This window comes from Syngnathoides biaculeatus, chromosome 5 (genome assembly GCF_019802595.1).
Source record: "Syngnathoides biaculeatus isolate LvHL_M chromosome 5, ASM1980259v1, whole genome shotgun sequence".
Lineage (NCBI taxonomy): Eukaryota > Metazoa > Chordata > Actinopteri > Syngnathiformes > Syngnathidae > Syngnathoides > Syngnathoides biaculeatus.
Genome location: NC_084644.1, coordinates 13,764,712 through 13,786,271, shown reverse-complemented (window position 1 = coordinate 13,786,271; position 21,560 = coordinate 13,764,712). Strand labels below are relative to the sequence as shown.

Here is a 21,560-nt window from a genome sequence, read left to right as displayed (position 1 = left end):
CATCAAACAAGAGTCACTTGCGAGAGCAGAATAAGATGACTGTATGGATTCATTTTCAGTCATCCATGTCGTGGTAGGCAGCAAAGGTTGAATTGAGGCAAGTGGACCCTTCTGAAGATGTTTCACCTTCAACCCAAAAGGCTTCAGTTCTAATTTGAATAAAGTCCTTCGTATTTGTCTCTGGTGGGGTGTGTCCCTTGGAGGTGGTCTTGCACAATAACAACAACAAATCACCAGAGACGGATTGCGAGAACCCACTCTTACAAATTAGAGCTGAAGAAGCCTTTGGATTCAAGGTGAAACACCCTAAGCGAACAACAAGAGTCCAGTTGCTTCGATTCAACACTTGCGGAGGAGAACACCACGCATACTGCTTTGTGCTATTTACTGCACAAATGCATGTTTCCTTGAAATGGGCCGTCATTTGAAAGGGAAACAAACTGTCCCTGTATATTTTTAACTGTAAAGTGACAGGCATGGAGGGAACGAGAGGACATAATGAAGGAGACAGAGGTTAATTCACACGCAGTGGCAAAGCTCTCTTAAGAGACTTTGGGTCGCTAAACAATTAACACAACTGTCCCACATACTGCCTGTCCGGTCTGCCATCCCTCTCTCTCTCTCTCTCTCTCTCTCACACACACACACACACACACACACACACACACACACACACACACACACACACACACACACACACGCTCTCATGGCATCCCTAACATCTCCGTCTCCCCACCCCTCGGCCCGGTCGCCATGTCAACGTTACCTCTTGTTGCCATGTCAACAACACCCTCACCACCTGCTCCAATATTAGAATCCGGATCCTCTCATCCACTTCCTGCCATGCCCTTATTAACAGTTAGTCTCATTTTAGGAGGAGAAGTTTTGACTGAAATAGTCTGTTGTGTGTCTGCGGGGACGGAGAGGAAGCTACTTTGGAAAATATAGAACGGAAACTGAGAGTTATGCCTGCATTACAAATGGGAGCTGGGGAAAAAAAACATTGAGAAATTAGATCATAGCACTAAGCCATGTCTGGAAATGTGATGGCATGCTGGAGGAAAGATGGAATGAGACAGCGCTATTACATGTTTAATAATGCAAAATATGTTTGGACAATACCTGAAAATATGAGTATTTTTGAAGAAAGGCTTGAGCGACGGGTTTCTTCACTTGCTCGACCCTCACCTCACCAGCGAGGCCCCTCTAGATAGTCACTTCAGAGATAAGAAAAACGTAAGAGGAGACACGGGAAAAAAAGACGAAAAGGGGAAAGGAAATGAGCCAGCATAAATTAAAATAAGGAGGAAGCTTTCTCAACAAGACAGCGGCGAACGACCGTGATTCGAGCTTTCCCGAAACCAAAGACAGGAGTTGTAAATATCCGTTAACCCAGAGGCAGGGTGAGGAGGAGGACGAGATGGAGAGGTGGTGCTCTCTTTCCAAGATTGGTCCTGTTTTTACAAAGAGGAGGATGAAAAGATGGTGAGAGAGAGAGAAAGAAAGAGAGAGAGGAGAGGGAAAGATTGAGGGGAATAGGAGGCGATTCATTTTGAAATCTGGGTTACTTCTCTCAAGAGGCGGCCGAGGGAGGTGGAGAAAGGGGGACGGCGAAGGCAAAAGCTGCCATTTTTGCCACCATCCATGATCCAGTGCGGACCCATTGCCAAATGCCTCTCACTCTTTCTTGGAGTGGCAGAAGGAGGAAGGAAAAGAAAAGGCAGAAGGGAGGAGTGGCTGGAGTGGAGGAGCCAGATTGGAAGAAAAGAGCAGTGAGCTGGAGTGCTGGAGACTCGCAGAAATAACTCAAGGATGGCAAAAAACGCCCGGTGAAGCTTGAAGCAGATGAGCGGAGGATCAACAGGCCCGTGAAATAAGCAAGGCTGTTAAACATCTGCAAGACGGCAGTTAATTAAAAAAAAAGACAACCCCCCCCCAAAAAACAGTTCAAGTTTTCTGAGAGATCAAGTTTCATCATGCATTGAAAGCAAGCCTGGTAGGGAGTGGAGTTCTACTACAATGGCAGTCTGGGATTCATTTCAATCCACATACGTGGCATGTTGATCAAAAATAGATCACCGTTGACTCCACAAATACTGCAGTGTGTACTGTCTCAAATTATCCATCCATCCATTTTCTTAGCTGCTTATCCTCACAAGGATCACAGGAATGCTGGAGCCTATCCCAGGTGTCAACGGGCAGGAGGCAGGGTAGACCCTGAACTGGTTGCCAGCCAATCGCAGGCCACATAGAGACAAACAGCCGCATTCACAATAACACCTATGGGCAATTTAGATTCCAGTTAACCAATATACAAATCTAGAGCAGTGAATGAGCTATTTGCTGTATTGTTTTTGTTTTTAAATCTTTATTGATAATATCCATCCATCCACTTTCTTAGCCGCATATCCTCATAAGGGTCATGGGAGTTGCTGGAGCCCATCCCAGCTGTCAACAGGTTGGAGGCGGGGTACACCCTGAACTGGTTGCCAGCCAATTGCAGGGCACATAGAGACAAACAGCTGCACTCACAATCACAGCTAGGGGCAATCTACAGTGTCAAATTAATGTTGCATGTTTTTTGGGATGTGGAAGGAAACCGGAGTGCCTAGATATTACCCACGCAGTCAGGGGGGGAACATGCAATCTCCACAAAAGCGGGTCCGGGATTGAACCCGGGACCTCAGAATTGTGAGGCCAATGCTTTCCAGATGATCCACCGTGGCGACTGTCTCAGATTAATTTAGAGCTAATCGCTCCGGGATGGTGGTCACTTTTTCGATTCCAAATACTACAAGCACATTGCACATAATGGATGGTAGCGTTCAAATAAAAAAATGGACAAAGACATTGATGAGTTTAAAAACTCTATAATATCCATCCATTTTCTTCACCGCTTATCCTCACAAAGGGTGCAGGGAGTGCTGGAGCCTCTCTATTCCAGCTATCATTTTATATATATATATATATATATATCCCTGTGTGGAGTTTGCATGTTCTCCCCGTGCCCGCGTGGGTTTTCTCTAGGCACTCCAGTTTCCTCCCACATCCCAAAAACGTGCAACATTAATTGGACACTCTAAATTGTACCCCGTGTGATTGTGAGTGTGGCTGTTTGTCTCGATGTGCCCTGCGATTGGCTGGCAACCAGTTCATAGTGTACACTGCCTGGCTCTTCCCCGATGACAGCTGGGATTGGCTTCAGCACCCCTGCAGCCCTCGTGAGGATAAGCAGCTAAGAAAATTGATGTATGGATGCATGGATGGATGGAGAAACATTATAACTTGCAGATCTCGAAGCTATGGCTCCGCTCGCAGCCCCCAGCTTGAGAACTATTGTTTGGTGTCACCAAGTGGTACTGCCTCACCGCAACAAATAAAATCAAGTTTTGCCATGGTGAGCAGCCAATAGACCAGACTGTCAACCAAGACATCTAGTCGCAATTAATTACACTGCGCGTGTGACGACTGCTCAACCTGGGAGGAACAAGACGTAGGCAGGGATGAGGGCGGTAATGAGGGCAGGGCTGAGAGCAGGGATTCGAGCAGGCAGGCAGGGACAAAGGTCCGAATTGGAGAGGGACAGAGAGACTGCGAGAGTGAGCAAAGGGCTGAAGGTCTAATTAATGGAAATGTAGGCTATTAGTCTCCTGATGAGGACACTGGCAGAGAATTAATTAACAATTATAATTAGCAAGATTGTTAGAGAGCAAAATGGTGTCAGCAAACCAGATAAGAAAGCGCCAGCGTGCATGAAACGTGTGTTTGTATGTGGAGTCATCAGTATGCCAGTCAGTGTGAACATGTGCTGTCTGACAATGATATATGTCATTTCAGCATTAATCATGTGGAACCGCCAGCTGATCGGACTTGATATGAGATTTGCCTCTGCTCAAAAAAAAAAAAAAAAAAAAAAACTATCATCGACTTCATTTTGTGTCTGGGTAGACTTAAACTTTTCATTTGTCTGATCACGGATGAACGGTCTCCGACTACCGTCAAAAATAACTGAAAAATGAGTAAAATGTGCAAGTGACATATGTGTGCCCCTGGTAGTAAAGAGCCTTATTTAAAATTTTTTTTTTTTCACTTTTAAGATGCAATATCACATTATGTGGCCCACAAAAGCAAATGAAGAGTGTGTACTTCATGTTTCTTGCGAAATTGATTGCTTCTTTTTATCTTGGTAAAAAATCTGTACCAAAATTTTGTAATTTTTCTTCGCTTTTAACAGTTATGAGAAACATGTTTTCGTTTCACCAAATCCCTTATTTGTGTAAAATGAATAAAAGTCATGGCGCATTTTTTTTTTCATTTGTTTTTCTTCGGTTACGGTGGTTTGTTGCAAATTATAGTCACTCAATGGAGGCAGGGACAAATTCTGTCTTCTTGCAAATGTTTGTGGTCATGTACTTCTGTCAGGTCACACAGAGGGTTTTCATGAATCAGAGTGCAATTTTTTTCCTTTTTTTTGACATTTGAAACCTCCCACCTGAAGTCAAATATACTCCTGTTAATATCTTAGAGAGTGATCAATTTCGGTAAAACATTGTAAATGTTCCACACTTCTGGTAAAACAATTAGCAATGCACGTTCAGAACAGCATTAGTGTGGAGTAAATAGAGTTACACACCTCAGAAGTCTTCCGTGATGAGGAGGTGACACCGCCTCACCTTAAAATGCCTTTTTGAAGCAGGTTTTGATCCCAGGTCCTAAAATGAGAAAAATATGATTTATTTAATACAAATATGTATATATATATATATATATCTTTGTATACCTACGCCAGCAAACTATAGCGACAGGCAGAAGAATTAACAACTCTTCAACTACACAGCAGAAGGTACAATGAACCCTTGTCTATACAACAGATTAATACATGTGATGTCACTTCCCGTGAGTATATTAATTTGTAGAATCATTAGGCAGACTCAGATTTCACACCAAGTACATTTGTGAGTAAAGTGAAAAGAGATTATCATTATCTAAATATATATGCTTTTTGTGAAATTGTTTTTGATGGCGTGATTGTAAAACAAATCATAGGTGGGCATACAGAATTACTGTAATGGAGAAAAGATCATTTATGAATGACATTGAAAACCTACTTCAAGCAGTGAATGGTGCAGTCAATGACACTAACAGCTCGCCCCACCACCCACCCTCGCCCCTCTCTCTCTCTCTCTACAGAATGCAAACCTATTATTTCTGAACACAGATTAATGGAACAGAAAATTCTCCTCTGATGGAATCCTTTTTTTTTGTGTGTGTAAGGTGAAGCGATCAGCACTTCACCAATTACACGCATCCATTATTACCTAACAAGCGCTCCCTCCAACCCGGCTTCTACCTGGGTGTCTGGCGGTGTCGTCTCCAGTGGAATTAAGCAAATCTGACTTTTTCTCTTGGTGGAATCGAGGGTGACGCGGCGGCCGGGTTAATCATATCTGCCTGGGAAACGTGTCTCCTCCAAAGATGCTCTTAATTTGTATTTGTTTTCTGTTGGGACGCGCTTCAATTTGCATCATCTTAAATGGAGGATGGTCTGCTGTGCTTTTTTGGCAGAATACCGATAAACGTCCGTGACGGTGAGTGGAGACATTTGGCAGGCGATTAGGCGAGCGTCAACACGAGCCACTAACTAAGTGTGAACAACCACTCGGCGTGTAATTATTTCATTGTTGGTCATCAAACCTCTACAACAAATAGTGCTAAAAAGGACTGAGTTGCAATCACAACATGGGACATTGCAGGACAAGGGCACAGTACTTTTAAACGAAACCAGAACATTATTATCTTTGGCGAGGAGGCTTGTATTTACATTACGCCAAAACTTCAGAACCAATTTCAACAAGATTTAAACTGTTTAAACAATGTGGAAAGATACAAAATAAGGATAGAAAGCTGCATTCGTTGGGCCAGTGAGAGATCATCAGGTGTACCATGGAAAATCAATTTATCTAAAAAGACACTTAGCATACTGTAATTTCCGGCCTATAAACTGTGACTTTTTTCACATGCTTTCAACCCTACGGTTCATGCGGTGATGCAGCTAATTTGTGCATTTTTTCTAACGGCCGCGAGGTGAATTCGAGCGGAAAAGGTAAGACGAGCGGAAAAGGTAAGAGTGAGACCAAATATATGTGCCGAGGAAATTACTTTTACTGGTCCAGCCCTGTTAGCGCTGCACTAGTGTGTTACTGCCATGTCTCAGTCATTTTTACCAGTTTGCTTTTTTTAACTGGCCCTGTTAGCGCCGTGGCGCTAGGATTCGTGCAGCAGTGCTACCGTTATTTAGCGTTAGCACGGCGGCGCTAGCGTTAAACTCTCTGTGTACCTCTTTCTTGTGGGTTTCAATGTGGGCACTTGCGGCTTTTACACGACTGCGGCCTATGCATGTACCAAATGGTATTCCCTTTACAAATGTACTGGGTGAAACTTATAACCAGGTGCGCTCTGTAGGCCAGGAATTACGGTATTGTCATGATCCTGCCGCTTCAGCACGAGCTGTGCGGGTGCCCGTGCGGCTGCACTAATTGGGAGGCACACACCTGTGCCTCGCCGCCTTCTCAAGTTGCTGTCCAGGAGGGGGCGATGGCGTCGCCGGCTTCTCACGTTGCTGTCCAGGAGGGGGCGATGGCGTCGCCGCCTTCTCACGTTCCTGTCCAGGAGGGGGCGGTACTGGCGCCGCCTTCTCAAGTTGCTGTCCAGGAGGGGGCGGTACTGGCGCCGCCTTCTCAAGTTGCTGTCCAGGAGGGGGCGGCGACGGGGTCGCTGCCTTCTCAAGTTGCTGTCCAGGAGGGGGCGGCGACGGGGTCGCTGCCTTCTCAAGTTGCTGTCCAGGAGGGGGCGATGGCGTCGCCGCCTTCTCAAGTTGCTGTCCAGGAGGGGGGCGGTACTGGCGCCGCCTTCTCAAGTTGCTGTCCAGGAGGGGGTGGTACTGGCGCCGCCTTCTCAAGTTGCTGTCCAGGAGGGGGCGGTACTGGCGCCGCCTTCTAGAGTTGCTGTCCAGGAGGGGGCGGTACTGGCGCCGCCTTCTAGAGTTGCTGTCCAGGAGGGGGCGGTACTGGCGCCACCTTCTCACGTTGCTGTCCAGGAGGGGGCGGCACTGGCGCCGCCTTCTCAAGTTGCTGTCCAGGAGGGGGCGGCACTGGCGCCGCCTTCTCAAGTTGCTGTCCAGGAGGGGGCGGCACTGGCGCCGCCTTCTCAAGTTGCTGTCCAGGAGGGGGCGGTACTGGCGCCGCCTTCTCAAGTTGCTGTCCAGGAGGGGGCGGTACTGGCGCCGCCTTCTCATGTTCCTGTCCAGGAGGAGCTGGGGAGTTCTGTGGAGCCACCCTGGAGCTGGAGAGACTACGGGAGGGTGGTGGTCATTGCTCTGGTCCTTCTCTCCATCATCCTATTCGCTCCAGATGGCTCCCAGCCGCTTCCTGACCAAGCCTCGGTGGCGACCAGTCCATGGTCGTCTCGCAACCACGGCGTGGGAGGTTCTCATCCAGAGCAGTTGCCTGCCTCGTTCTGGTTCCTGCCTCGCCGTTTGGCTCCTCACAGAGGTCGTCCGCCCGGATCGCCCCGTGGGGACCCTGGTGCTTGGCATCCGGGTCGTCCTCCTGACCTGTCCACTCGGATGCCTCGTGTTTGGTGGCCTGGATGGCCACCAGTCTGGGGTTCAGGGGGGGGGGTGCCCTCCTACGGACCCCCTTCCGCCCACCCCTGCCTGTGTTAATTAGTGTCAGTTTTTTCATTTAGGCACGTCTGGGAGCCGTGCCTTTGGGGGGGGGGGGGTACTGTCATGATCCTGCCGCTTCAGCACGAGCTGTGCGGGTGCCCGTGCGGCTGCACTAATTGGGAGGCACACACCTGTGCCTCATGCGGGCTGATCATCCCCCGTATATATAGGACCCGGTGACGACTGGTCCTCCGACAGTTCGTTGAGCTTTATGTCCCGTTCCAGCACTCTCGTATTCCTGATTGAACCTGTGTGTACCGACCTTCGTCCGTTCTCCGACCAACCTTGTAAGCCTGACTCCTTGATACTTCTGCCTGCGTTGATTGTTTCCCTGTGTACCGACTCCTGCCTGTCCGCTCATCTGTTGTCTTCGCCCGACGTCACAACTACCGCTGCTGCACCGGACTGCCTGCTCGATCCCCGACCCCTGCATACAATAAACGTGTCTCTTCGTGAACTACCTTGCGTCTTCCGAGTTCCTGCATTTGGGTCCTACTCTCGTTCCGATGGGACGTGACAGGTATATATAGTGTGTCAGTGGCAGCAAACCATTAGATTCCAGTTAACCAATGTACAAATCTAGAGCAGTGAATGAGCTATTTTCTGTATTGTTTTGTTTTAAATCTTTATTGCTATCATCCATCCATCCATTTTCTTAGCCGCTTATCCTCACAAGGGTCACAGGAGTGCTGGAGCCTATCTCAGATGTCAACGGGCAGGAGGCGTTGTACACTATGAACTGGTTGCCAGCCAATTGCAGGGCACATCGAGACAAACAGCTGCACTCACAATCACAGCTAGGGGCAATTTAGAGTGTCAAATTAATGCTGCATATTTTTGGGATGTGGGAGGAAACCAGAGTGCCCAGAGAAAACCCACCCAGGTACGGGGAGAACATGCAAACTCCACACAGGCGGGGCTGGGATCGAACCCTGGACCTCAGAACTGTTTGGCCAACACAGCTGAACCACCGTTCTGCCTAATTTATATCCCTATATTTTACTTCTAATATCAGGATAAAATAGTACAAATTGCTTCATTACTACCCAAATCCAGCATAACTTGATGAAAAGGTGCTTTTTTAGTGCATAATGTAGGACTCTAAGGATGTAATCGAAGGACCAGAAGAAGCATTACATTGCCCTTGGTAGAAAAATACACCAAAATTAAATGTACATAACAGATTATTATTATTTAGATAAATTAATACTTGTCTTTGGGTGATCATGTCCCCGCTGAGTTCACTGAGATTTAGGTCACATCCAAAACCAATAAACAAAATGCGAGCTGAAAGGCGCACTCACATCTAGAATGCTAATAAGAAGTCAAATCCTCAGATGAGGATGACAGAGCGGTGTCGGCACCGCCGCTGTGGCGAAAAAAGAGATTGTGAACAAAATGGGCTTGAGGGAACGGTCGACGTAGGGAGGGGCCCAGGTTGAAGCCAGGAGAGCTGATTGGCTAATGAGGTGATGGGAGAACAAGGTAAAGACGGAAGATATCTTAATCTTCTTTCCTGTGTTCTAGGATGAATTCCCTTGGGGGGGTCTGTGGCATTAAGCAAATGCACACACACACGCACGCTCACAATTGACTTTCTGTCACCTCACAGCACATTACATTACATTTCATTTATTTTCCCGAGAGTAGCGTTAACCAAATGCTAATTTTAACCCTCACATTGACCTTTACCTTCAACTGAGTCCCTCAAATGTAAAGATTTTTACCTACCAGGTCATCCATGGTTGGTCGTAAGGAGGGCGAGCTGGGACGTGTGACTGTGTAAAGACATTTAGATAGGGATTTAGATGATTGTGCATTAGTGTTTGCACACACAAAGGCAAACAAGGATGTAGCATGCATAATCAATGTGTCCTCGGCCTGACGTGATGTTGAACATACTGTCTACAGCAAATGTTCATATTTCCATGAAATCTTCATGAACGATCATGTGAGCATGAAAAGAGCAGAGTGGTGTCTTGAGATACGGACCACAATCGTAACTCAAAACACGCATGTCTCAAATCATCTTTCCACTTTGAAATGAATGGAAGTTATATCAATTCCTTCCACCTGCACAGAATCACCAAAAAAAACAAAAAAGTTTGTATTAGTAAAGTACAGTGTATTTTTTTAATTAAGAAAACAGCACTCCATATTATTGTTTTGTATAAAAACAGAATAATAGCATAATTTAAGAGAACATAAAGAATTAAACATTAAAAGCTTATGCATCATGATTTAATGTTCCAATTCATTGGGCTACTCCTTCAGGCTTGCCAGCCTTGGCCACCGGGGGCAGTATAATACTGTAGTACTGTACAGTCCTACATACAAAAGAAAAGGCCCTGTTATTCAAAAGAATATAAGCCTTATTATATTGTCTCTGTATGTGCTGCTCCACTGTTTGCATTCAAATAGCTGTTGCTTAGTGGGTAACAACACAGCACCTATCGATGCTAATAATCAGCACGTCAACCTCCATTTTTATTACATGTTAGGATTAAGCTAGTGGCCCATTTTTAGGGCAAGGTAGTTCAATTATTTTGAATTCCTAACATGTAATTATATTGCTTGATGTTTATTTTGACCGTAATCCTGAAATGGGAGTAAACAGCTGGAAGCCTCATTTATGACGAATTGTTCTCTATTTGGTATTTACAGTTCACTGCCTGCATGCAGCTCCTGAAAACAAGTCAAAACAAACAAAAACGTCCTCTCAACAATAGCTCATATCTCAAGGCACCATTTTACATACCATCCAAATGAAATATTGTACACACATTTGACATACAGTGGAATGAAACAAGTACTCATGCAAAGACCAAACTTTTAGTTGTCAGGGAAATTCAGTCATACACGTTTGCAGTCATGCCACAATCATTATTATACTATTACATATACTGTATACGCGTACAAAGAGTCATTGATTATGTATGCTAATATCCATTGCCCACACAAGACACGTTTGTGCAAACAGTTTTCTTCCAACTTACCCTTAATTGCCATTCTCTATAACACAAACAAACACACACACACACACACACACACACACACACACACACACACACACACACACACACACAGAGTGTGGTGGGTCATTTAGCTCATTTGCTTGTGTTCGTGGCCATGTGGGGTTTGTGTGGAAAGAGAGGACGCGAGAGGTCATCTGTGTGACGGGAAAATAAAAAACAAAACAAAACAAAAAAAAAAACACCAGAAGAAAGGACCTCAGAGATCAAGCCGATAAGTTGTAGAACCCTGCGGCACTGCACGCATGATAAAAGCCAAAACGGTCCTGTTTTCTTCTGCAATGTATTGTATTCATGTGCATGACTGGCTGATCACTTTCAATCCCTGAAAACTATTTGACTTCTGTTTGTGATTTTCTTACGTTCAGAGTCTTTGGGGATTCCACTTTGTGAAATACCTCTAGGGACTAAGAAACGGGTCTATATTTTGTGTCACGCAGACACAAAAATCTCTTGCTCACTAAAAAAAAAACATACCGGCACACCCAAAATCCTCTCACTTACACCAAGAAACCCCTCACAGTAAAAATAAATAAATAAATAAAAATAAACCTGTCAAAAGTCTGACACACATAATCCCCCCCCCCCAAAAAAAATGCTCTTACTCGCATATCCCCCACCTTCCCACACAAACAAAACAAAAACTTCTCACGCACATTTAAGTCTGGCATGCTCACACCGGTGTGTCCACTTTAGATCAGCTCCCGCTGTGGAAAAGCCACGAGATGAATCTGTGTGCTATATTCCAGCCACCAAAGACCTTAAAGAGATATATTTTTGCAGCTAAAACCTGCAGTTATGTGTAGCTATAGAACAAGGGTGCCCAGACTTTTTCACCCCAAGATCTACTTTTCAAGCAGCAAGCCTCTCGCAAGCTACCGAGGACATGGGGGGTGATGATGCTTCCAAACCGTTTTAAGGTTAATGTTATGTTGCCTCCTATATTTAAAATACAGAATTAGCTTTTTGTGCACTGTATTGTCTGTGCTTTCATTCCGGATCAGGCTGTGACAAGGTGGCATTTTAAAATTACATATCATCTCATCCTGCACTTTCTACTTTGGCTTCAGACCAGACCTTTCCCAATCAGAAAAGAGAAAATCTCGTCCAGTTTAACCACTTTTGCTTCAATTATTCACACATTCCGACAGTCATAGCATGTTAAAACAACAGCATTTATTTTTTAACTTTCACCATTAATATCGAAAGTAAACATAAGCAGCATGTCTAGCTCGTGTTTACTCTACGTTGCCTAGACTGTGTTGCTAACTAAAGCACCAGTGGTGGATGCTGTCATTATAAAACAGATTGATGGGCTGCATAAGTACTGTAACATTGGTAATTATGAGTGTACGTCTTTAACAGTGGGGGGTGGTAATGCAAGGTAAAGAGTGTGGCGGAGCATCAGTCGTTGTTAGAGAAAGTTCCGTGTGCTGCCTAAAAGAAAGCAGGGGCTTCTTTTTTTCATTTTTACAGTACGTATGTGAATTGTGCCATTGGATGTAATAACCAGTCATCCCAGACTCATTGAATCACATTGCAAAATGCCGCAAACTGAATAGCTGTATGTTATACTTTCAATTTCCATTAGATTTAGAAAAATATGCATCTTCTTTTTGCGCGCAACGCAGAATATTTGCAAAGACTGCGCACGCGCGCAGTTTAGAGGTAACATTGGCTGACGTCTTTTTTTTTTTTCTGGCCACGCCGTCCCGCGATCGACCAAGACTGCCTCGCGATCCATCGACGCATTGAGCACCCTGCTACAGAGAGATGCTAAACGAAGTAACACCATTTTTCCAGCTAAAAGCAGTGGTGTTAGATCAACAGTTAACAGTTGAGCAGGACATAGTTTAAGCAAATTCCGAGGGCATGCTGGGCATTCTTTCCTTTCATGTGTCAAATTTTAGAGACATTTATCTTCACTTTACAGGGACTTTATTTTTAAAAGTCACGTCTCTTATTAGCCTTCGGAGAGCAAACGTGTAGCACTGACCTCATGTCAGTGTTCGGGACAATGCTATCTAAACGTCTGTAACTCAACCTTATTAGAGCGTGAAGTCATTAGTGGGTGTACAGTCAAAGGCATCACAATGCAATTAGCCATTAGCCCATCATAGTGACAAAACGTGTAATTAGCAGATCACAGAACCGCGGGATTGAGGGTGGTGGGTAGAGCGTTGCATAATAGCCTTGCCAGTCAAGTGTCTGTAGGGGTTCATGTGTCAGGCGCTTTTTAGGTGTTGTTTCACAATTGGCGGTCTGTTTATGAAGTTGTACGAGCCCATGTGTTTGTTGTCATGGCGATGGAGCCGATCACAGAGCCGATGTTGGCTGAAGAATCTGAGGCAGAGTGTTTTTTTAGAATGAAGGAGTTGGTTTGTGTTTGGTCAGACTACATCAAATCAAAGTATGACAGACAGGACATGAAAGCCTCGCCGAAATTGAGCTGATCATCCTGCATCCTGAAAAAAAAATGCACCCCACTAAGTGAGTGAAATGTCAGTTTAGCGGACTCACCAGTATCGACGATCATACCATCCCTGACCCCCACATACACACTGAATGTTTTCAAGTCCACCACTTCCAGTTGCACTCAAGACACACAGATCGAAGGAAACACAGCACCACAGGTGGTAATTAAAGAGAATCATATTTTATGAAGCAATTCTCAAGAAGTAAGTGCAGCACTGACCCTCCAGCCCCACCCCAGAAAGACAATGTCAAATAAACTAACACATTTGAATTAGGGCACAGACCAGACTAGTCTGGGCTCGGAGCAACATCATTCCTCCACTAGAAACCTGCCTTAGCAACCCAAGTAGGCCCTTAGCCTCAGAGAGATTACTAGACCAGAAATGTGTACATTGCTGCAAACACATACACGCGCTGGTTTCTGTGGGTAAAAGTACTGGGAAAGAGAAACTCTGAATGGTGTAAGATGTACATAACACCCTCGACCTGGTGAGTGCTACCAGTGGTGCTCCTATATTTCCTAGATATAATTCACGGCCGATTCAGCCAATGAGGACCCTGTTTGAATTCCGGAGCACCACTTGTATCGCTTGCGAGGTCTCAGGCCAAAAGATAGGGGATTAGGTGGCGAGGCTGCACTAAGGATTGCTTTCAAAGTCAGGCAGTCGACAAGCCTAATGTGCTAGGCTGGACTGGACTGTGCAAACGACGGTAAATCTGATAAATCACTGCGAATTAGGAAGACGGGGTAAATCAAAAGAGGGGCAAGTCAGTAAAGGATACAAATTGAAGGGGACGTGCCTAAACGGAAAGTGACTGAGAGTGACAGGCAGGACAGTGCGAAGCCAAACAGACTGCAAACACGAGCGACAGACAGCAGAAAACAAGCAGAACAGATGTCGTTCATGCCCTGGAGACAAAAATCTCCTAAGAAAATACACAAAGACATTGTCTCGGCTGACTGAGGTGCAGGTTTATTGCCTCCTAAATTATGAAAGCCAAGTGCGCGGCATAGTCAGACCACTTGAGGTGATGCTTTGGATGGCGGCTCAACGATGAGGATCATTGGCTGAGTGCGGTCTGCGTTGTGTGTTAAATATGCATGCGGGCCAAAGCTTTTGTCTGCATTTCACACAGCAATGGAGAGGGAGAAATATACGACGAAAACATGCCGCAGATGGCTTTTACATGAGACTGGAGCACATGCAATATGCATAAATGGCATGAAACCTCTCAGCACTCCATGATAGCCACACACTGAGACACACTGCTCTGCTGACTGCCTATCAGTGATATGAGATGAAACACACTGAAAATCTAAGAATTAGAAGATGAGAACGATAAAAACAAATGTCATCTCCACCAGTCCAGTCCAGATCAGATGAGCCGAGACAGCGGCCGTGTCGACGCCCTTCTAGCATGAGCTACTTTCTTTTCCACCTCGCGTCCAGGACTGAACTGAGCAGAGCACGGTGGATCTTTGATCAGTGCTTCGGGGGAAGTAAAGGAATTCATGGTATATTACCCAGCAGGCACCAGGTCGTGGTGGTGCAGGGGACACCATGGCAACGCCATGAAAGATGCCATGACAACACCATAGCAACTGTGGCCTCGTTTGCTCGCTGGTGGTGTGGTTACAGCCCAGACTTGCTACAGTGGCGTGGTCATCAGATACACACACTTCAGTCACGTCATTAATAGTAACAATGTTCAAAGGTTATTCCATATCGCAATGAATTGATCATCATTAACAATCAGTCAAAAGTAGCAAGAACACAGTATCTAGTGGTCTCTGTTTTTGCTAGGTGAGAGATGGCGGGATGGTAAGGAAAAGGCAAGTTGCTAATGTCAACTGATGGTCTGATTAACATGAGATACGCTCACTTTCTGCCGTAACCCAAACGAGTAGAGAATGACCACGACTCGCTAATAGAAAAAGAAGAAGAAATAGCAAAAAGAGACCACAGACTGTGCCAAGGAACATAGCAGTGTTTGGGGAGGAGGGATGGGGGGAATCAAGTGTAGCTGTAGTAGATACAGATGAATAGCGAGTTAAGACTTTTACTTGTCTTTTTTTTGTCACAGGCACTAATGTCTTCACAGTCATATAGGAGGAATCAAAATTCAAAAAGGATTTCAATTTCTAGTTTTGCTACAAAGCTAAAACATTTAAAACTAGCTCATCTAACACTTCCTCCAGATATACCAAACTTAACTAATATATATACCTGTGTGTGTTTGTATATATATATATATATATATATGTATATATTTTTTGTACATATATATTTCTTGATAAATGATAAAATTCAAATGATCTGAATACAATAAAATATCTCAGTTAAATCACAGTATAACATGGTACATTCTCAAAAACATAGTATATTTAATATATTCTTTTTTTTTTTCTTCAGCATAAAAGAAAATAAAAAAAGGAGCAAAATATTTTAAGAGACACTTTCTGTTCATGCAGTCACAGACTTAAGAATTAGCGCCTCAATTGAAATCAATACCGCTCAATGTCACAGCAGGTTTAAGCCCTGTTGGTTGTTTGAAAATGTTGCTGTGGTTATTTGCATTGGTACGAAGCGGAAAGTAAGCTCAATACCAAATTGCAAAAGGCGGCTTCCTTTGCTCCCAATTGAACAACATAACCCTCCCACCACAAATCTTTGAGATTTATTTCAGTTCAACATGCACTTATTCGGGGACTTTTTAAAGGGTGGAAATGGAAAAAGGAGCTCGATGTTATGATGACAGATTTTTTTTTTTCTTTTAAATTCCCCCACGCAGACAGGAAAAAAAAAGCAATCCAAGTGCAAGTAAAAAAGATAGTCTGCCCTAAGTGAAAGGCAAAGGAGTTCATGGGGAAATTGAGAAGGTCAACTAAGCCTTCAATCTGTGACAACATGCACAAACGTAACGCACAGTCCCTCATACAGCAAGTCATCCCACGTAACCATTATCAACAGCATCCCAAAAGCTACAAAGACTAAAAGTAGATGTTATTTTGCTACATTGTGATAAAGCTACATTCAACTGGAGTAGAAGAAGAGCTCGGCTGTGGCTTGTCTTAGTGTGAGAGATTAGGCGAACGCCTTGGCCCGATGAAAATGGAATCTGTCAATTGCAATGCTGGCAACACTGCCGCCGTTAACACAGTGGATGGCTTCTGGAGCGACTCGCGACGAGACAGTGCTACACAAAGCACTTCCAAGGTGTACTGCTCAGTTGGAGCCACGCGCCGCCGCCTCTATGTCGTTAAAAATCACACCCGACAAAATTGGATTGAACCCGTTGAAAGTAAATCAGAGATGCAGAATGTCTGAGCCCAGCTGATAAAAATATCCCATTTTAAACACAAATTTTCAGCTGTTGTGTCCTCTCACTTTGAAGGTGGGAATATTGCTCAGTCATACAGTCTGTCCTAAATATAGTTATTACTGAATGTATTCGGTGACGCGTCAGTCACTGAATGTGTGCCTCAAACCATTCACAGTATATCTTGTTGAATTTTTCCAAACTGAAGATAAACTCTACTGTAAGTAAATGTTCAACAAAATCTGCATCTTCTAATTCGATCCTTAAAAAATTACTCTCAATGAAAAACAAGTGACGCTTTTAAACATGCAGGCAAATAACGTGACCTGTGGATTGTGCAGTTAGAACTGTTGCACATACGCCTGAAAAGTACAATGAATAACTGTGCTTAATGTAAACCACCTCCAAAATCTGTCTGGATAACAGTGTTGTTGTGGAAAATAATATCTTTTTTTTTCCAATGCATTGCACTTTCCCAGTCTTCATCATCCCAACGGCCACCTTTGTAAAATCAATAAGCAGCGGCACACCTCCAGCTGTCTATTATGTAAATTCAAATATTAAACAGAGCATAATTCCACAATTGTCTCCAAAGCTTACTTGAATATTATGCAGCCATCTAGTGCCAATTACACATACTGCACCAATCATCCCCTTGATCCGATTATAGGGTGGTGTGTTGTGGAATAATAACTTAGCACTTTCTCTGTGAAATAAATGATGTGAAAACTAATCTCACTTATAAGCTTTAGTGGGGATAGTTGGCACAACAATTGAATAAATCCCACTTCCATCACGAGCCACATCCAGCCTCCTCTTTCTTAAAACACTAACCAAGTGATAGAAACACATTCATAACATCAAACAAGGTCGGAGATAAGAGATGAAGTTAACCAAAAACATTAGAAAGAAAGAAATGAAGATGCTAATGTCTTTTTTGTTCTTCAAATTTCCCTTGGACCAAAAACTCCAACATGGAGGAGTGGATCCTGTTCCGTCCGACTGGTTTCTAATAAAACATGACATCACATAGAGTAGGTGGTGGTAGGGGTAGAGCTAGATGAGTCTTATGGTGTCGCTAAGTCAAAGAGTATATAAGTAGCATTGTCTCCACTTCCTCAGTGAAAGGTGATCAGGCTGACTGAGTGCATGAGAGAGGTGACTGAATTACTTTTCGTATCAACTGATTTACAAAAGCAAAGAAGGGGCCCACCTCTTCATCTTCTAGAACCAGTCCACTATTCTTGCTAAAAGGTGCCATAAGGGAAAAGGGGTGTTCTCTTGTACCCACCAAATTGTTCTCAACGCCAGAGGGAGGGAGACGTTTTGAGCAAATGACACATTTTGTGAGCGTGTAGAAATATGACATCATTACTCACAGATTGGAGAGTTAACTTATCCATTAGCTGTGACCCGGTGAGGGGAGGAGAACCGAAGATGACATCACAAAGCTCAACTCTGAGCGGTGGAGAAGTTCTGGAGCTATTGTCCCTGGTAATGGGCCCTTGACTTCACTCTCGTCCTCCTGGGAACCATCCAAGGGGGGATAGCTTAACCTGGTGTGGTGTCTCACCGTCGCCCTGACTACAACGTGTACAAGGGAGCGGGTGGCGGTGGTGTTGCTCTCGTGTAAAGCAAAGACAGCATTGGAACCACTGTCCAAATTAGTGCCCGCTGTGATGGCCGTCAATCGCTTACTTATGGTTACCAAGGCAGCCATGTCTATGGGTCCAGCAAGCACGGCACCATGGTGCTCTATCACAGAGGTGCTCGTTTCTACGTCTCCCTCTCTCATCTCCCCCTGTCATACCTCACTTTCCAGGCTGGAGAAGTGGGCTGACCCTCGACGCGAGCACAGACTCTTGGCTTTAAGTGGCAGGTGAGGTGAGTAGAACCTTCGTGGCTGTGGCACAGAACGGAGTCTCTGGTACTGGAGTTTGGCACTGGCTGAAGCCTGAATCTGGCTTGAGCCAGCCATCCCCACTCCTGCTGGAGGTGAGACTGAAGATGAGGAGGGCGGAGGCGGGATAGGCATTGGGAGGGTAGTAGGAGAAAGAGATGGCTGCTGAGGTGGTGACGGTGGAGGTTGAGGTGATAAGTCAGTGGGTTGTGTGCTGAGGTTGGATTGGCTGCCTGATTTGGCCTGACTGGAATCTGCTTTGGGAGGAAGAGGTTGGGGCCGAGAGCCCCCGCTGAAACTTTGGCAGTGGGGGAGAAGCTCTTCCTGGCTCTGCGATAGTGACTGCCTTTTGGAATGGGAGGAGTGTGAGCGGCTGTGTGGGTGTGGGTAGGGATGGGGATGTGGGTAAAGGCTACAAGAACACATTGTGGCCCTTCGAGCTTCCTCCACTCTGTCCCTTGCTTGCCTCTTACTTTTCTTACTTCCGGTCTTCCACTTTTTCTCTCCTTTAATAGGAATCTTGTCCATAGACCAGTATCTCCTTGGTAGTGGGAATGCTGAGGGGGGTGGTGGCAACTGTGTGCCCAGTCCTCCACTCCCTCCCCCTGATTCCCAACCTACACCGGCCCCGGAACTCCAAAAATCAGTACCAAACCAGCCCTCTGTCCTAATTCCAAGGAAGGAATCATCCCGACTATTAATACTGCCTCCTCTCTCTCTCGAGGGGTATGTGCCAAAGAACCACCCTCCGCCACCTATACCCCCTATCCCAGAGCTGTTCCCGCCACCTCCCTCCCAATACCTTTCAAAATGGCCAAACTCCCCTGATGAGCCTTCATCTGAGTAACTGTCCTCTCCCCTTCTTTCTATCCTGTCCCTCCCTGTTTCAGACAGTGTTCCCTGCTTCAGACCTGTCCCCCTTCCTCGCTGCCCCGCCCGATCCCTATCTCTTTCCCTACCCTCATCTTCCTCATCGTCATCATCCCCATCATCATCAGAGTCCCACTCATGTAAGGAAAGCCCCTCTCTGGTCTGTGCTTTTTCTTTTTCATAAGGCATCAACAAAGGACGCCTCTCTCCTCCCCTGCCACTGTCATCTCTATCTATGCCACCACTTCTTCGTCGCCTGCTGGATGGGAGGAAGGGGTGCAGGGATGAGGGGGGAGTATTTGAGTCATCTCCCCTTCCGTTAACCCAAAATTTGACTGAGGCTGGGAGTTTGTTCAGGTTGGTGTAACGCTTGCTGGGGGCACGATGTCTGGAATGAGTGTGTGATGATTTGGAATGCCTTTCTCTACTTCTCCCACTGTCCTCCCCTTCCCTGTCATTGCCCTCCTCACCTCCATCTCTTCCCACTCTCCCCCGCTCTCCATCCCATGAATCTCGCCGCTTCTCTCCAAATGTACTCCGATACTGAGCAGAAAAGGAAGAGTAGTCCTGGATACCCACTTCCCTCTCTCCTTCCACCTCACCTTCCCTCTCTGGCTCCATGTCTCCATCTTCTGGCTCTGATCTTTTCCCCCCAGTAGATTTCTTCCTTTTCTTTGTCTTGAGTGCCTTTTTCTTCTTCTTTTTCACTTTTCTTCTTTTCCTTTCTCTCTCACGTTCTCTTTCCCTTTCTTCCCTTTTCTTTCTCTTTTTGTTCCTTTTCTTTTTCTTCTTCTCTTTTCTCCTCTTCTTTTCACGTTTTTGCCTCTCAGCATCTGCCCCACCTCCACTTTTCTCTCTCTCACTCCAGCTTGCCCACCACTCTTGAAGTTGAGACAGTTGGCTGCCCCCCCTCTCTCGCTCACGTTCTCTGTCACCCCAGGATGTGCGTGGTTTCCTCGGTGGTATAGGTGGAGGCAAGCGCCCATGGCTCAAGGAACGAGGCCGAATGATTGAGCGTTCCCGCTCTCGGCCCCTGCCAAGGAGAAGGCTCGACTCTTCTGTGAGCTCCTCATCGTCATCATCATCATCATCCTCTTCATCGAGTCCTCCGGCCCTGTCCCGTGTGCTCCTGGAGGAGCTATAAGAGTATGTGGGGGAGGTGGAACGAGAAGATGAGCCAGATAAGGAAGTGGACGTTGAAGATGTAGTCGATGAAGAAGATGAGGATGTATAGTCCAAGGATGCAGACGGTGAGGGAGGGGTATAGGATGGGCTGAGGGGTACTGGTACAGGGAGTGAGAGTGGGGGAGAGAGGGGGCATGCTCTTCTTCCTCCTCCCTCCCTCACTCCATCTTGTGCCTCTACCCTCCGCCCTAGGGGCAGAATGTTCTCGTATAGTGGTCCTCCAGGTTCTTTGGGCTTCTTGGGCCTTCGTCTTCTCCAAAAAGATGAGGGAAGAGGAGGAGAGGGGTGTGGCAGTGGAGGTGTAGGAGGCAGAGGGGCTTGACTCTTTGGAGGCAGTCTCGGGGTTCCAAGAGGTTTAACAGCCACTTTCCCCTGACCTCCACTGCCACCACCCACCAACCTCTTCCCTACCCCATGGTCCATGCTCTTTTCAGAGTAGAAGGCCACAGTGGCTGGAGGGGGCTGGGGGTGGCCCCTTGGCATAGTCTTGGGGGTCTGGGACCCTGCCTGCTGCTCCATGCAGGGCCCCAGTCCCTCAGGGTCAATGGGACCATAGTATCTCTTATAACCATCAAGTCCCCCACCTCCTCCAGCAGTTGTAGCCCGGTTTGGTGGTACTTTTTGAGCAAAAGGCCCCATATCAGGAAGACCACCCCTTACAGCCCTTGGGTTGGTAGTTGTTGCAGATTTGGGCAGTCTCCAGCGATCCACCACAGCCAATCTCCGATCTGGCCGGGGCAGGAAAGTGGAGCAAGGGAGAGGTGCACCAGCAATGGGCGTGCTGGAGGGACCCACTGCTGTTCCTGAATGCAACACGGTGGGAGGAGAACCAGGTAGAGGTGACTTGTAAACCGACTGTGATTGCTGTTGTGGCGGTTGCTGTTGCTGTGCTATAGCAATAGCTGGACTCGTCATTGACGTTGAGATAACATGTGGTTGAGATGGAACAGGAACCATAGTAGTGTGGTGATGAGAAGTCAAAGATTTAGCACCCCCTGGCGCTGTTTCATTTTCAAAGCTACAGCAGCTATACATGCCCTGAGGAGAAGAG

General features: G+C 45.9%; 1 protein-coding gene across 4 annotated transcripts in view; it reads right to left on the bottom strand.

Moving 5' to 3' along the window:
• Positions 1-12,736: 12,736 nt before the first annotated feature.
• Positions 12,737-21,560, bottom strand: part of LOC133500547 (glutamate receptor ionotropic, NMDA 2D) — a 44,554-nt gene continuing 35,730 nt past the window's right edge. For all 4 annotated transcript variants that reach the window (XM_061819353.1, XM_061819350.1, XM_061819352.1 and 1 more), the window contains one exon: positions 12,737-21,547. In XM_061819353.1, coding sequence (XP_061675337.1) covers positions 18,359-21,547 — 3,189 coding nt within the window. In that variant the 3' untranslated portion in view covers positions 12,737-18,358. The remainder of the gene's footprint in view (positions 21,548-21,560) is intronic.